Raw genomic sequence first — 15,262 nt, 5'->3', positions numbered from 1 at the left:
TTTTCGAGAAGGTCTGTCAATGCATTCCTGCCTTGCATATTAGGCGCAGAACAGCTAGTCTCCATCAGAGGGGTCAGAGAGAGGAGCTGCCTTTGGTGTATCTCAAGGTCGCTGAATTTCAACCAATCACAGCGCAGACCGCCCTTCGTTGAGCAACAGCATCACAAAGACAATCACATACGCTGGCAGATGTTAGAGGTCGATCGCTTTCATCACAAGACTTGGAGGTGGATTGGTCTCTGAATACATTTGGCAGGCTCCTCTGGTAAAACCTGCGTCACCTTCCATCAGCAGTCTACAGAGCATTCGCTCTTCAGCTCCTCCATCACTCAACTCACTCACCTTGCAACATACACACGACAAGGGCATAAAGAGACAGGATGGAGCCTCTTTTTGAGGAGTTTCGCAACGCCTACAAGACTCGTTCTGGGTACTCTCTTGCGCAGACACTTCAGCCCTTCAGCCCAGTCAACAAGCCGGACAGGCTACGGTCCATCTATCTGAGCACCAACGTCCAAGAAGTCAAGAGCGACATCAAGTACATGCTCCTCGGTCGGGGCCCAGGATCTAAGAAATTCAAGCTCGACCATGAGGAGACCACAGGCTGGGTGGAAGTATACACAGCATACTGGAAGGCCATTGGTGAGATCCTCAAAGTAGAGGGCGACTCCGGTGCTGGAGGTAGGGTGAGCTCTCGCGCGATACGCCTTCCCGTACCCCTTCTTTGGCTTCATCACTAACACCGACAATAGACTTCATCATGGACCAAGGTGTATGAGTCTTGGAAGGAATTCACCACCGCTCTCATCCGAGGCTACACTAATTACGGCTTCGAGGCGTGGACAATTCCCTGTCTCTACCTTGCTGGCAAGCATCTGCGTCTCTTCGCCATCAGCTCAGACGAGGAGCGGAACACCACCGATGCCACTGCTGACGCAATGGAGCTTGCTGACGACTACGATCCGGACTTGGAAAAGCAGAAGCAGCTGCGCGACTGCGAACAGCAGCTCAAGCGTATTTTCACCTTGTGTTTGAGCGATAGGTACGTCGAGAAACCCAAAGGCCGTTAGCTAGTTCTGACTGTGTACAGAGCACCTCTCGAAGAATCAAGAAAGTGGGCTATCTACTACGTCATCAACCTGCTTTTCAAGACCTACTTCAAACTCAACTCTGCGAGTTTGAGCCGGACAATCCTGAAGGCATTGTCTACGAACCGTGGAGATATGCCTCCCCTGGAAGCATTCCCTAAGTCACAGCGGGTGACATTCAAGTACTACGAAGGCGTGCTCTTCTTCTTGGAGGAGAACTATGTTGAGGTAAATTTTCTCAGAGATTGCCGGTTCTCCCATTCGAATCTGACGAGATGTAGGCAGAAAAGCACCTCACCGAGGCATGGTCACTGTGTCACAAGGACGCAAAGAGCAACCAAGAGTAAGTCACCTTGGGATACCCCACAACGCACTTCCCAGCCACTAACAAGCATCATAGGAGAATCCTTACCTACCTGATCCCATGCCATCTTCTCACCACACACACTCTGCCCAGCAGCAAACTTCTCGAGCCCTATCCGCGGCTGCAGAAGCTCTTTCTCCCACTGTCGCAATGCATCCGCAAGGGCGATTTGCGCAACTTTGATATAGCTCTGCAAGAAGGCGAGGAGGAATTCGTCCGTCGCAGAATCTACCTCACACTGGAGCGCGGTCGCGATATTGCCCTGCGCAACCTCTTGCGCAAGGTCTTTGTCGTCGGCGGCTTCGAGGAGGCGAAAGAAGCCGGCGCCGCCCCCGTCCGTCGGACCAGGGTCCCAGTCGCCGAGTTCACTGCTGCTATTAGCCTCGGTAGCCAAGAGGCTGTTGATCCAGACGAGGTTGAGTGTCTGTTGGCCAACATGATCTACAAGGTACGTGGCAGCTTTTCCTTCGTCGTGCCTTTTGAGCCTGGTCTGCTGGTTATCCCAGAGGTGGACAGCCACCGTCTGTAGTCCAGACGTGTCTTCTTCCTGTCGTTTGATCGGCTCGAATCGGTGCTGAGATCTCGCTGCACATTTGTCTGCATTGCCAAGCTTGATTCATACCCTCCGTGAACTCCAGGTGCCTCGTAGGCAACGTCCTCACGGGGCCGACATTGCGTGCTCAAGGCAACTTAGTGCCGTGATGACTTCCCCAAAGGCCCGCTTGCTTCGCAGAGCTCCACAGCCCTCCAGTCATTCATCCAGTACATGACTAACAACTCGTATCTATGCAGAACCTGATGAAGGGCTACATCGCCCGCGAGCGCGGCATCGTCGTCCTGTCCAAGAACGGGGCGTTCCCCGGAACAGGGGTTTAACGGAGATGGTGGGGTGGGGACACCAACCGCGTGAGACTTTAGACCGGCCTGAGGGCCTGAGATAATACAGCCTTGATACCACACCTTCTGCGCATCAAAGCAGCGAGACACATTCTACCCAATAGGCATGGGCGACATGGTCTTGCTGGACTTGACGACCTCGTGTAAGGTGTGAGCAAACCTGGCAGCATGCATTGGTGCGAGGAGGGATGGATGCATCGTCTCTCTACTAGTGATAGCAGGCAATTAAAAAAAGCAAAGTCTATCTCGACGCCCTTTGTTGGGATCAGTAGATACAAATCCATTGGTACTTAAATGGAATTAAATTATATAAGCATATCGAAAAGATCCAAAATACCAAAAAGGCAAAAGAGTTCTCCTCCCCCGGTGCTGAACTCAGGGCTACATCTCTTGGCGCTCATGCTGGGAAAATTTTGGGTGCTTAAGCCGGGATTCGAACTCGTATGCGCTGGGCCTGTCGTCGAGTAGGCTGGTTGGCGAAGATAATTGATGTTGACCATTAACCAATTCCACCACCCACGCCACAGTTTGACCTGACCCCCGACCTAGAGGGCGCCTGCTGTGCTGGTGACAGACTTGGAGTTGAGGGTGTCTATATGGGCTTCTTGCTGTGTGTGTTCATCCAGGTCGCTGGTGGTGGGAAGGTCATCGGATGAATGTAAGGTAGTTTTGATACTGGGAAGGTAGGTGCGGTGGGTATGGCTTGCGCCTTCCATGGCGGACCGCCTCGGGTAGGTAGGCGGGCTTTTATGGCCTCGTGGGTCTTGGGGTATGGGAGGGAATGTCAGGCTGGCGTTCAATTGAATGAACCAGTGGGAAACACCAACTTTTCCGGTCCCAATTACTATCTAGCAGATCATGGATAGGACGGGGTCGTCTATCGAAGAATTTGGCGCGTACCTGTGTTATACCGCGTGTTTGCTATCTGGTCCACCAGTCACCGTTTTACACAAGGTGGGTAGTTTCTTTTGTAACTTCACAGCCCATACCATTCGCACGTAGCGACGCACAGTCAAACACCATTTCTCTGTATACAGGAAACCAGACAACTTCCAGGGCGTAACTCCACACACACCTCTACCGCACCCATATCCACCTCTAATCCCTCCTTTCTGGAAACTTTCCCTCCCATGCCGACTTAATGGGCAGAGGAATCGTATCGGTGACTAAAGTCTGGCTTAAACCCTCTCCCAAGCATCACAGCCTTCTCTGCTACGAGCGGCCTACCCAAGTAAGCGAAGAGGGTGTGGTTGAGTTTAGTTTTAGTGTTTGCATGAGTAGCGTGATAAGATACTTAGTCAGAAGAAGCAAAGAGAAAAGCCGGGGTGTGGAAGAGTGTTCCCGATGAGGGTGGTGGGGTTGGGCTGTGGTGATGTGCGTGAATCGGTGATAGTGTTGTTAAGAGTCAGCCTCGGTGATGCTAGCAAGATGACTCACAGGCCAAGCTTGTAGGGAGGGGCAAGCAAACACGGCCGCCACGCTACCTGGCGCTAGGCGAGCCATTGTCGCCGCGGCGAGCGGACCAGGAACCGGGACACTCTACCGGGGGAAGGTGGACCGGGGGCGATGGACGCGGTTGAGATAGGCAGGGATGGTTCGCCTGGATGGGGTCTGTGAAGTTGTGTGCCTCGGGCATTCGCGATTATTCACGTAGGACTTTTGGGATCGGAGACTTCGGTAGGTGAGATAGTTTGGGATGTTGGCTATGTTTCAGATAACTAGGGGGAGACAAACAGAGAACTCGAGCAGACTTCTATCAAACCACTCATTGGATATTGCCGGCGGTTCAACAACGGGATATTCTCGTTCATACCGAACAGAGACTGAATAATCACAGCAGCAACTCCTGTGGATGCTCAAACTAGAAAGCGAGTGTGAAGAATAGTAATTTTACAGTTAATGATTCGATCTCTTCGTCAAAGATGCAATCTGTCCCAATTTTTTCGTCTCTTTTCTAGTCCTTTTCGCTCTACCACAGCCAGAATATCTTGCTGTCGTTTTCTCAGTCGTCTCTTAACGGACGACAAGGAACAGGTTTTCCTGTCTTCATTGAAATTGCCTCTCAAGAATCTCCTCCCCTTGGGGGGAAATATCGTCGCGCTCAGAGTATAAATGTACAAGGATTTCTCGTGAGAAGTCAAGAAAGAAAGAAAAAAACATTGAAGTATGAAATGCCAAGAACACTGCAGATATAATACATGTGTTATCTCCAAACGCCATGACCATCCCGGTCCAGTGGGATGGATTTTCAAACGTCTTGATGTTTATGGTATTTTGCGGTTTTTGCAAGTCCAGTAGGCTCCATGTAGCCCGTTTCGACAACAGTCAGTAGCGAGATAGTAGTGAAGAATAGATGAGAAAAATAAAGACAAGATTGCGTGAGAACATAAAGTCATTAGTTATGGTGAGCCGGGTATTCATTCGTCCTTGGCTGAGATGAGAATATTTGGATGTTGTAGGAAATGGGGAAAGGCTCGGGGTATGACCATTAGAAACGGCCACCGCGGGGCGTGCGAGGAGAGTTACTGTACATTCATCAGCAAAGAAGCGGTGGTGTTACCGTTAGAGGGCGACTTACACAGTGGAGATGTCATCGACGTGGTTACAAAGCGCGACAAAGAGGTCAAAGAAGAGCGGGGTGCCGCCGTTGAACATCTCCAACTGCATCGTACCGCTCCGCTTGAAGGTGCTTCGGCTGCGGATGATGAGGGCGAGGTAGTGCGCCCGCAGCTTCGAGTCGCTGTCGGGCGTGTTTGCGTAGGCGTACCGGGCAGATGCCAGGATGGTGCTGCACTGGATGCCGGATTCCATAAGCCATATGTTAGTAAGATACGTCGAAATGAAAAGAGATGGAAACACCAGGATGAGAAACTCACGAAGACCCTGCTTCCTCAGCGAAACCCTTTTCAGTTCCTCAAGACCATACTTCTCCGCGGCACAGTAAATTACCGTGTCTTTGAGCAGATCGCCGTCGATGCCATGGTGGTAGACGGTCGACTCGACGCCGCCTCTGCCGTTGTCAGCGGTCCTGTCGAGGGCCTCAATCTCCCACGAGTTGCGGCGCTTGTTGTGCACCAGGCGCGGGTAGTAGTCGCCCTTGTAGAGGTACTCGAGCACGGATGAGAAGATCTCGGGCTCCTCATCCGGAAGGGCGATGCGCTTGGTGGAGGCGGCTGACGAGGAGGCAACGGAGGCCGGGGAGCCGACGACGTCGGCGGGGCTGCCGTATAGGTTGGCGCGGAGGGCATTTTGGAAAAAGGGCGATGCGCAGAGGACGTCTTCGTGAGCGGCGAAGAGGCGTTGTTCTGTGCCGACGACGAGGGTTACGATCGCAGAAGTGAGGTTGCTATTGTTGGGTGGGTTTGTTAGTGTCTGGTTTCGTTATCTCTTTTGAAACGACATGCATCTAGTCGATGGGGAACATAGGGTAAATGCGATGAAGACTTACTTGCTCATGGAAGTATCCTCGGTCGCAGTGCTCGTTGTGGTAGTGGCGGTCGTTGGTCGTCGGCTGTGTCGGGATTCATGGCGATGTTTCGAGACGCCGCTGGATTTGCTGAATGACGAGCTTGATTTGGATGCCTTGTGGCTCTTCGAGAAACTCTTGTTAACGGTCTGTGGCGGTTCGTAGCGTCTGCTGAACATTTTGACTGATGATTCCTGGACCGGTCGGGAGTTTTTCTGCGGAGTAGGAAAGAATGAAGTGCAGAGATCAGATCTCACACCTCGGATGCCTCAGGAACGTCGTCGGGGGAAATCTCAAGTGATGGAAACAAAGGTAGATGGTGGATGGAATAATTGATTATTGAAGACTATGGGATTGACGGAAAGATTGATCCTGATGGGAAAATGTGTTTGACCTACCTAAGGCGCCGTTTCCGAGATGCGTGAATACAGAAAAGAGAGAACTCAAGAAAAAGTCTATGGGGGATGGGCAACCGGATTCTAATATATACAGCCTGATATCCTGGCACGGTCCCCCGAGATCCCTCCCCTACCTGAAGTACGTTGCAGTGATTGCCTTGCACTGGCTGCTTTGGAACAGGATGCACCGAGACTCTGTGCCTGGGGAGAGGGGGGCGGACTGATTAAAAAAAAAAGTGGTGAGAACGTCCTCATTGGACGCGTCTGGGGGATCAAGGGGGACGCGTCGGTGGGTCTGAGGGACACACGCCTCGGATGCGATATCACGTGCACGCCAACAGGGTGCTTCGCTGATGTTAAAGTGGGTGGCGCGCCGGGTTCTGCTTGGCTGCCTCTGTGGTGACACTCTTGAGAAAGCTGGCGGACACTGGCAGGCACTGAGAACCAGGCCGAACCCGGTCCTAAAACCGCGCCATGTCCAAGCCATCCGCAGGGGAACAACCTAACAAAGAGCCGAGTCTAGGGAAAAAAAGAGAAGTGTGTGCAAGCTTGCGTTGGCTTTGGTGCAGTTGGTTCGGTGCAACTGTGCTCAAGTCAGGGGGGCTGGATGATTCCTCGCTCCCGTCGACAGGTCACTCCGCGGTGACTCAACAGCCCAAATGGTACTTATGCCCGGGAGTCTGCGGGCTGCCGAGCACACATCTGTGGTGCTTCCACGGTTCACAGTTCACGCGAAAAACTGCCTAGGTGCCTGGAACAGTGGGAAAAGCCTGAGATGATCCACGTTGAGACGGCATGGCCGCGTCCAAGCTTCTGTGCCCATCACTTGGCCGGAATAAGAAATGTTAGGAGCAGACACTCAATCTGGCCTCAGTGCCGTCGAACAAGGGGCGAAAACTTTCAGTCAAGTTACAGGAACAGTTGACGGGACCAAAGGAATGTACTGATGATATGCGGCATCAATTGGGATACGGATTGATCTCACAGTGATTCAACGTACTATTTGGCTCTATCTCAAAAGCCCGACATCTAGAGAGAGGCTTTAGAGATGGCGCACATGGCGTTGGACCGTGAGGGATGGTACCACCCACCCGGCTCGGTTTCGTGCAAAAAGAGGCAAGGCATTTTAACCCCTGACCATCACTTATCTCTCCAATAAACCTTGCACTGAGCCTTGAGGTGGTTTACCGGGGCCCGGGGAGCGGTTCCTAGCTTCCCAGTCCGAAATCCAAATCGAACTCGAACGCCGAGGCAGCTTCCCCCGACAGTGCAATAGCCTCGTTCAATTTGCCAATCAGGTTTGCCCACTTCAGGATGACTAACATCTACAGCTTGAAATGTCACCGTGACAGCTTCATGTGAATTTATTGCTCAGTTGGACAGGTTTTACTTGATGTCATTGCTAGAGTCCATCAGATTTTAGCAGCGACCTGCTCAATGCAGGCGACGACGGCTCTGCGTCCCTCTAGCCTGATGACGGCATCGTTGTGGAAAGCGCCCTGCACCGTCTTCTTCTCTACCTCGAGCCCGACCTCTTCGCAGCGCCGGACCAGCTTCGCGCCGTGCTCGGCCGGCACTAGCTCGTCCCTGCCAGCTTCCACGATCGTAATGCGAGGTCTCGCACAGCTCCTCGACCCGGACCAGTTCTCGGCGATCGCGGCTAGGTTCGTCCAGCTGTCCAGGTGATTCCGGAGAAACGGCCAGAGATGACGGTATGGCACCCATTTCTGGGGGTACAGCGTCGCCAGCATGTCCTTGACGGACGTGAAAGGTGTCTCGAGGATCAGCGACCGTAGCCGCAACGTGGGCGGGAACGCCTCCCACGCGGCGAGGTTCGTGGCGACCCCAGCGCCGATGCTCTGACCCCAGAGTATGACCTCCGGCGTTGGGTGGTGCCCTTGGACATCGTGCTCGCTGTGCATTCGCCCAATCCAATGCAGAGCCGCCTGCGCGTCTAGATTGATACCCTTCTCGGAGGGACGACCCCTCGACGTCCAGTACCCGCGGTAGCTTAGACACACAAAGGTGTATCGCGCCGGCCGTTTGCTCTGCTGCAACGATTGCAGGACCCATGATAGGTCGGGCAAGCGTGGGGGAATGGACGAGGCGTTTCCTATGTTCCCCAGAGCATGAGCCTTTGTTCGTTTGGAGAGGCACAAGGGGAAAAGCTATGTGCCTGCCGGGGTACGGGGACGGGGGCGAGGCGGACCCTGAAAGTAGAGGATGTAGATGGACGGGACCGATATAGCATCGTCGAGCGACGTGGTCTTCCTCTCACCAGTCGATGTCGCCGAGGCCACGCAGAGGGCTAAATCCGTCCCGTCGGCGGCGCGGATCCTCCTCTCCTCCCACTGTACACCCCAACACTGCTTGGCGTAGTCTTCGATGCGCTCCTTACGTGCATTGGGTGGCAGGCCTGGCATGTAAATGATCTTGTTCTGGAAGACGATCATTGCGAGACACTTTTGCGTCCACAGAACGACCAATAGGCCGGTAAAGACGAGGGGCGGTAGATAGAGTGCTTGAGCATTGAAATGCCGCTTGTGTGTGAGGCCGAGGTGCGGCGTCAGAGGCAGCGTCGGCATCGACTGCCGCTGAGACGTGGCTCGCCATGGTGCCGTGATGAGAAGTGCTTGCAGACGGCGAGGATGATGTAGGAGCTGCCCAATCGAGGATGCGCGGATAGCATGCATCACGGTTGCTCGCGAGACACGGAGGCGCGAATCGGGCGTGGTGTGAGAGGATGTGGCCCAGTTGTTGGGTTTAAGATAGCGGAAGAAGACCCTGAGACGCGGATTACCTTAGACAGAAGCGTTAGGTACCCTGGGAAAGAGGGGCGGTTCCTGGCTGCTGCTTGCGCAAGAAGACGATACGAGGACGTTTGTTCAGAGAAGGTATCGTGGACTTGAGGTGACGGGTCATGACATGGTGCGTATGTGGTCGTGTTCGAACGCGACTGGGTTCACTATGGCCGGGCATGCAGGCGGTCCTATTCCGTCCAGAAAGCTTCGGAGGCAACGTTCGAATTCGGCGTCGGCAGGAAATGAAGACGGACTTGTTAAGCACAAGGATTACAGGTCGGGGTCCCAAGATTCCAGCCCAATGGTCGGCGGTCTGCATTCATCCATCCATTGCAACGGTGATTCCTTCTCCTCCTGAGGGGTCCGGTGCGTCCGTCCTCTTTGAATACTGTAATTGACAGGACCGAGGAGGAATGGACAATAGGCGGGCTTCCGCCATTGACACGAGGTGTGTGTGTTCCGCTAAGATGGAAGATGGTCAAGACATGTGCTGAGTCGGAGACAAGGCCGCTCTGTGACACCAGGCAAGACAAACTTCATCATGACAGGCTGCAACAATAGCTTTCTAGAGGATGGTCTCGATTCATGCAGTAAGACAGTCATTAAAGATTGCCTGGCGCTGCTCTATCTGCCGCTTCGATATCCGTTCCCTTCCCAAAAATCATCATCTCATTCCACAGCGTGATTCTCGCTTTCTGGGTCCATCCAGCCCGGTAATACCTTACCGAGTAGGTACGGAGTACACTACCTTGCAATGGTAGACCTGGTACCCCCGCCCTCACTGCTACTCAGGTACTTCGTCAGTTCCTGCCCGCCTTCCTGGTCCATTGGGACGTCATACTCTAGCGCCAAACGGCCCTCATGGATTGCTGGAACCAGCCCTCCAATCCTAGGCTCGTGAAATATCTAGTAATAGGTCGAATGGAAATGGAAAAGGCAGGAGAGGGGGACGAACCGTACGGAGTACCTACCTACAGATAGATACACGACAAGCCCAGCCATCCCGTCACTTCCCACCTTGCCTCATTGCAGGTGTTCCCAAATCCCCAGGGGCATGTGCTGTGCTGTTCTCCTCCCTCCCCGCCCAAAACCAACACCTGCACACCAGGCATTCGGGGGAAAGGCGTCCACATGTGAGGTGTGCGAGAAAGCGGGCGTAACTAATAAATAATCAATCAGCCCCCTCGATGCTAGACGTTGCCTTGCTTTACACCGCGAAATCGCACATCCTTCTCCCATGTCCCGTATCCCAGCATGTGTGACACTAGATCTTGATTTTCGATCCTTCAGACAACAACAACCCCTCCATTTCCCCGATTCCACCTCCGCTGTGTCCATTTTCTCCAGGTCCTCCAAAGCATCCCACTTTCTTGATCAGATCCTCCCACCCCGCCCCGCCGAGAATTCACCGCCGACTATCAGCAACTGCCTTTTTTCCCGTTTGCTCATTCTCAACCCGCCACTTTTGAAATCTCCAACATCACTCGGAACCACGACCGAACAAAATAAACCTTATCCTTCAACAACAGCCACCGCAAAAAAACCCCCGAAACGAATCGAAACCCGCCCATCATGCCCGGCCCCGTAGATCCCACCACCCCGACAGAACCCTCGTCGCCGAAGCACTCCCCGCGCATCGAGCTCCCTGAAGAAGACGCCAGCGCCTCCCCGCGGACGGACGGCCAGACCAGCCCAGGCCTCAGGAACAGCAAAGGATGGGATGGCAAGCTCAGGGTCCAGCGCACCGCTGTTCTCGCCAACCCCGAGATCCTCTCCGACCCGGAATCAGATGACGAGAATGTCCTTCCGGGTGAAGAACTACCCGCTGATGAAGGCAAGTCTCCCTCTGGCGCGCTCTCTCCGCTAGGCTAGGAGTGTGAGGCGAGGCGAGGCGTACGCATGGGAACTAACATACACCCTCCCACAGATCTCCTCGACGGCGAAGACCCAGAAACAGACGAACTCATCGTCTCCCACGCCCGCGTCTCCTCCATCCCCGCCCTCCGCCTCGAACGCTTTCAGAAAGTCGTCCGTCTCTGTCTCCGCCAGAACTCGATCCAGTCCATCGACGGCCTCGCCGCCCTCGCGCCTACCCTCGAGGACCTCGACTTTTACGACAACCTCATCTCCCACATCCGTGGCCTCGACGACCTCGTCAACCTCACGTCCCTCGACCTCAGCTTCAATAAGATCAAGCACATTAAGCGCGTAAACCACCTGACCAAACTCAAAGAGCTCTTCTTGGTCGCCAATAAGATTTCCACAATCGAAAACCTCGAGGGTCTGGATAACCTCACCTCCCTCGAACTCGGCTCTAACCGGATCCGCGTCCTCCAAAACCTCGATTCTTTGAAGAAGCTCGACGAGCTCTGGGTCGCCAAGAACAAGATCACCGAGCTCACGGGGCTAGGCGGCCTCACCAATCTCCGCCTCCTCAGCATCCAGTCGAACCGTATCCGCGATCTGGCGCCCCTCGCCGAGGTGCCCGGCCTCGAGGAACTTTACATCTCCCACAATGCCCTCACTTCCCTCGCCGGCATCGAGAAGAACGAGAAGCTGCGTGTGCTCGACATCTCTAACAACGCTGTCGCAAGCGTAAAGGGCCTTGCGCCCCTCAAGAACCTTGAGGAGCTCTGGGCCAGTTACAACCAGATTGGCGACTTCAACGAGGTTGAAAAGGAGCTCAAGGACAAGGAGCACCTGACAACGGTCTACTTTGAGGGCAACCCGCTGCAGCTTAGAGGACCCGCAGTGTATCGCAACAAAGTCCGTCTGGCGTTGCCCCAACTATCCCAGATCGACGCAAGTGAGTACATTGAGAGACCCCCATTATTGCGGAATCACATGCTGACAAATCGTTCTAGCCTTTGTTAAGACATCATGATTTTCAGGCACAGCATTCTTGCATGAGACCTACGAGGCTGGCGCGGCGTTACAATGGCGTTTGATTAGAGATCTGGGTGTAAGGGCAGAAATCAGCGGACATATAAGGGCCTTTCTTCACCACACGAGATAATTCTCGGTAAACACACACACATACACATACACGCACAAAGCTGCACTGTGCATGTTGCTTAGTGTGATGCATTGTTCACTGGCGGGCGGCTTCTTCTGAGTTTTGGGTGTGTAAACGCTGCATGTCACCGACGAGCGGGATTTCCAACCTGGCTTGGTCATGACTTTCATTGTATTTTAGTGGCAGATCATAGTCTTGCCGAGGGAGAGGGTATCTAGATACAATCGACGTATGTTGTACGTGGTTTGATACATGTTGGACAGAGCTCCCAAGCACACCGCCAGTTGCAGACTACCAAAAGGCCGCTTCCAAAGCGGTGGTGCGAGTGATTATGAAGTACGATAAATCAGGCAAGATGGATGGGATGTGAAATGTGACCCATTTAACCAAAGATCCAAAGCTTCTCAGTGGGGAAGTACTGGAATATCTGTTAGCTGACAATCATCACACAACAGCACCTCGATGATGAATGAACTCACGTTTGCGGGCTGGTTGAAGCGCGTCTTCCTGTCAAGGGAGCTGATCTTGTCGATCTCGGACTGCTCGAGGTCGAAGTCGGTGACAGACAGGTTTTGGGCAAGGACGTGCTTGCGGCTGGTCTTGGGAATGACAGCAAGACCGCGCTGGGTAGCCCAGCGGAGAAGGACCTGGGAAGGCTCCTTGTTGTGCTTCTTGGCAATGGCCGTGACGGTAGGCTCCTCGAAGAGAGGAACAAAGTCGGTGGCGTGCTCCATGTTGAATTCCTTGAAGGAGGCAGGGCCGAATGAGGAATAGGCGGTAACGGCGATACCCTCGTTGGCAGCCAGCTTGATCAGGTCAGGCTGGACAAGGTAGGGGTGGTGCTCGATCTGCAGGGTAGCAGGAGGAATCTTGGCGTAGCGGAGGAGGTCGTAGAGGAGCTGACCCTGGAAGTTGGAGACACCAATGCTCTTGGAGAGCTTGCTCTCAACGAGGCTCTCCATGGCAGTCCAGGTCTCCTGGATGGAGGCCTTGGAGGAGCGGATCTCGGACTTGCCATCGTAGTGCCAGCCGGGAGGGTATCTGACGGAGGGGTCCACGTACTCGAGGGCGACGGGGAAGTGGATGAGGTAGAGGTCGAAGTAGTCGACGCCCCAGTCAGCGAGCTGCTTCTTGACAATGGGCTCTACGCGCTCGCCATCGTGGAAGGTGTTCCAGAGCTTGGAAACGATGAAGAGCTCCTCACGCTTAACGAGACCCTCCTTGATGGCGCGGGCAACACCCTGGCCACACTCGACTTCATTGCCGTAATCTGAATATTGGACAACGTCAGTAACATATTTATCTTATGGCAGGAATTGCGGTTGTAGGGATTCACAGGTGGCATGATTTGTACATGTGTAATTCGGGGAATACGGGAGTGTAGCCCCGAGTGTAAGTGGATGGTATTGGTGAGGGGAGTGACGAGTAACAGGGTAGGTCGAGGGGGAGGGGTGCCAATCCCGGATGAAGTGCAGGGGTGTCTGCGGAGAGCTTTCCGGGTGAAGTTGTAGCGCATGGGGGAAACCCCCCATCGGTGCTCTGCAGAAATTCGCACCGATCATCCGTGGTGGGGTTGAGGAGGGGTAGTTGGTTTCCCAGGAAGAATTATGGAGGGGGAGAAACGAAGCAGACCACCAACACCAGCGTCAATGGCAGCGCGCAACGCGTTTTTTCCAATGAGGAATCTGTTCAATTGCTTCTTTGTTGCCACGCAGTTGCTGCTTGTCATTGAAACTGAATTGGATACGCTGCGCTGCGGTATTCCCCCTCCTGCTCTCGCTCTTGCGCCACAATGGCAGTGTATGCTTGTGCTCATGATTTGTTCACTTACCGCAGGCGCCGTCAAACAGACGGTATCCAGCCTTGATGGCCTCGTAGACGGTGTCGGCGGCAATGGCGTTGTCAACCTTCCACAGACCGAAGCCCACTTGGGGCATGTCGAAGCCGCTGTTCAGCTTGATATTGGGAACGGCCATGATGGATGGTAGCTGTCGTTCTTCTGGGGAATGGGCCGTAGGAGAACAGGTTCGAGGGTGTCAAGATCAATCAAGCGTGGCAAAACTTGAGAGAGAGAAGAGGAGAGGGAGAGAAGAAAAGCAAGGACGTCGCTCAGGGTTAGGAAGAGGGACAATGTACGTATTTATAACCATGGTACGTCAGGTGCTCTGATACACGGTTGCCAGGCAATGTAGGACATTCGTCTGGCCAGGAAGGCAAGCTCACTGAATCTTAGGGTAAGTAGACCAGTTACAACTTCCTGGCGTTCCCCTGCCCGCGTCGATAGCCTCCACTTGTACCAGGCCGGCTGCGCGCCTTCAGACACCCACCCCATGGTGCCGTCACCGTACAGGTTTGGGGCGATATCTAGGGCTCAAGAGGCTGGCGGGGTGAAAAGGGACCGATAGGATAAAAACTGACACACAGATCGCCTTCCCCAGAGCCAACCAACCAGCCAGGGGGTCCCCGCTGGAGGGTAGAAAGCTAGCTGCTCGCTCCGAGCCCGTGACACGTCGGCATTGGACGATATGAAATACTCATACGTGTAGTGGCCGGGTAATGTTACGGGCAGGAAAAGACACCTCAGACGGAGAGGAGTGGGTAAGCCGGCCGAGCTTCATGTGGAGAGGGGGGGGGGGGGGGGGGGGGGGTTCGCTGCTACAGAACGACACGCGCCCATTTGTGCGTTTAAATCAGCCTGGCGACCTGAGCGACGGTCGACCCAGGAGACTTCCATTGGGGTAAATTGGAGTTCAAGCTTCCCGCTGCTGGCTGTCAAGGTCAAGGTCCCAGTTTGCAAAGTTTCGCGGGATGGAGGCCAAGGTGCATGGGAATTGTGACTTGAGCAGCCCTTCCTTTGGGTCGGTTCAGGGCGGCTTTCCTGCTCTGCCACTGGTTCCCTTCAGCTCTACTCCGTGCCTGCTCTGTGAGAACCGCGACTAGCTGACGCTGTGCCTCCTTGACACTGAGAACCATGTGGAAGATGGCGTGGGGTAAGCATAATCGTGTATTCTGACAGATATCTCGTACCTATCACTGCCCCCCCCCCCCCAAGTGTGTCTGTATTTCGAACGAGAGAAGCTGCTTCTTTTTGGTTCTCGTTTTCTCCCTCCTTCACAAGCGTAAGTACCGTATCCGCATGTTCCTGGCCTGGGCCTTCTCAACGAACATTGCTGTTTCCAACTTTCCCCAAGGGCCCGCACGAGGTGCTATTGTGGAGAATCGATTTCGCCGA

General features: G+C 54.1%; 5 protein-coding genes across 5 annotated transcripts; 2 read left to right on the top strand and 3 right to left on the bottom strand.

Moving 5' to 3' along the window:
* The first annotated feature begins 223 nt into the window (after positions 1-223).
* On the top strand, positions 224-2,174 carry BDP55DRAFT_342331 (PCI domain-containing protein). The gene is made up of 5 exons (XM_060566930.1): positions 224-686; positions 753-1,042; positions 1,091-1,316; positions 1,370-1,431; positions 1,489-2,174. The coding sequence occupies exons 1-5, from the start codon at positions 381-383 to the stop codon at positions 1,979-1,981; spliced, it is 1,377 nt and encodes a 458-aa protein (XP_060433917.1). The 5' UTR covers positions 224-380; the 3' UTR covers positions 1,982-2,174.
* A 2,749-nt stretch (positions 2,175-4,923) lies between these two features.
* On the bottom strand, positions 4,924-5,994 carry BDP55DRAFT_544471 (uncharacterized protein; the record flags this gene model as incomplete). The annotated part of the gene is made up of 2 exons (XM_060568485.1): positions 4,924-5,695; positions 5,798-5,994. The coding sequence occupies 2 exons, from the start codon at positions 5,992-5,994 to the stop codon at positions 4,924-4,926; spliced, it is 969 nt and encodes a 322-aa protein (XP_060433916.1).
* Positions 5,995-7,625: 1,631 nt separating this feature from the next.
* On the bottom strand, positions 7,626-8,906 carry BDP55DRAFT_544566 (Alpha/Beta hydrolase protein; the record flags this gene model as incomplete). The annotated part of the gene is made up of 2 exons (XM_060568490.1): positions 7,626-8,326; positions 8,423-8,906. The coding sequence occupies 2 exons, from the start codon at positions 8,904-8,906 to the stop codon at positions 7,626-7,628; spliced, it is 1,185 nt and encodes a 394-aa protein (XP_060433915.1).
* A 1,806-nt stretch (positions 8,907-10,712) lies between these two features.
* BDP55DRAFT_649983 (protein phosphatase 1 regulatory subunit SDS22) lies at positions 10,713-12,251 on the top strand. The gene is made up of 2 exons (XM_060573949.1): positions 10,713-11,820; positions 11,879-12,251. The coding sequence occupies exons 1-2, from the start codon at positions 10,914-10,916 to the stop codon at positions 11,896-11,898; spliced, it is 927 nt and encodes a 308-aa protein (XP_060433914.1). The 5' UTR covers positions 10,713-10,913; the 3' UTR covers positions 11,899-12,251.
* Positions 12,252-12,257: 6 nt separating this feature from the next.
* BDP55DRAFT_342146 (NAD(P)H-dependent D-xylose reductase xyl1) lies at positions 12,258-14,088 on the bottom strand. The gene is made up of 3 exons (XM_060566929.1): positions 13,862-14,088; positions 12,510-13,300; positions 12,258-12,448 (listed from the first exon to the last, which is right to left on the bottom strand). The coding sequence occupies exons 1-3, from the start codon at positions 14,004-14,006 to the stop codon at positions 12,413-12,415; spliced, it is 972 nt and encodes a 323-aa protein (XP_060433913.1). The 5' UTR covers positions 14,007-14,088; the 3' UTR covers positions 12,258-12,412.
* Positions 14,089-15,262: the final 1,174 nt, after the last annotated feature.

Source organism: Colletotrichum godetiae (genome assembly GCF_030913485.1).
Source record: "Colletotrichum godetiae strain CBS 193.32 chromosome Unknown BDP55scaffold_6, whole genome shotgun sequence".
NCBI classification, from domain to species: domain Eukaryota; kingdom Fungi; phylum Ascomycota; class Sordariomycetes; order Glomerellales; family Glomerellaceae; genus Colletotrichum; species Colletotrichum godetiae.
Note: the sequence above shows the minus strand (reverse complement) of the source record. Positions and strands in the feature narration are given on the sequence as shown.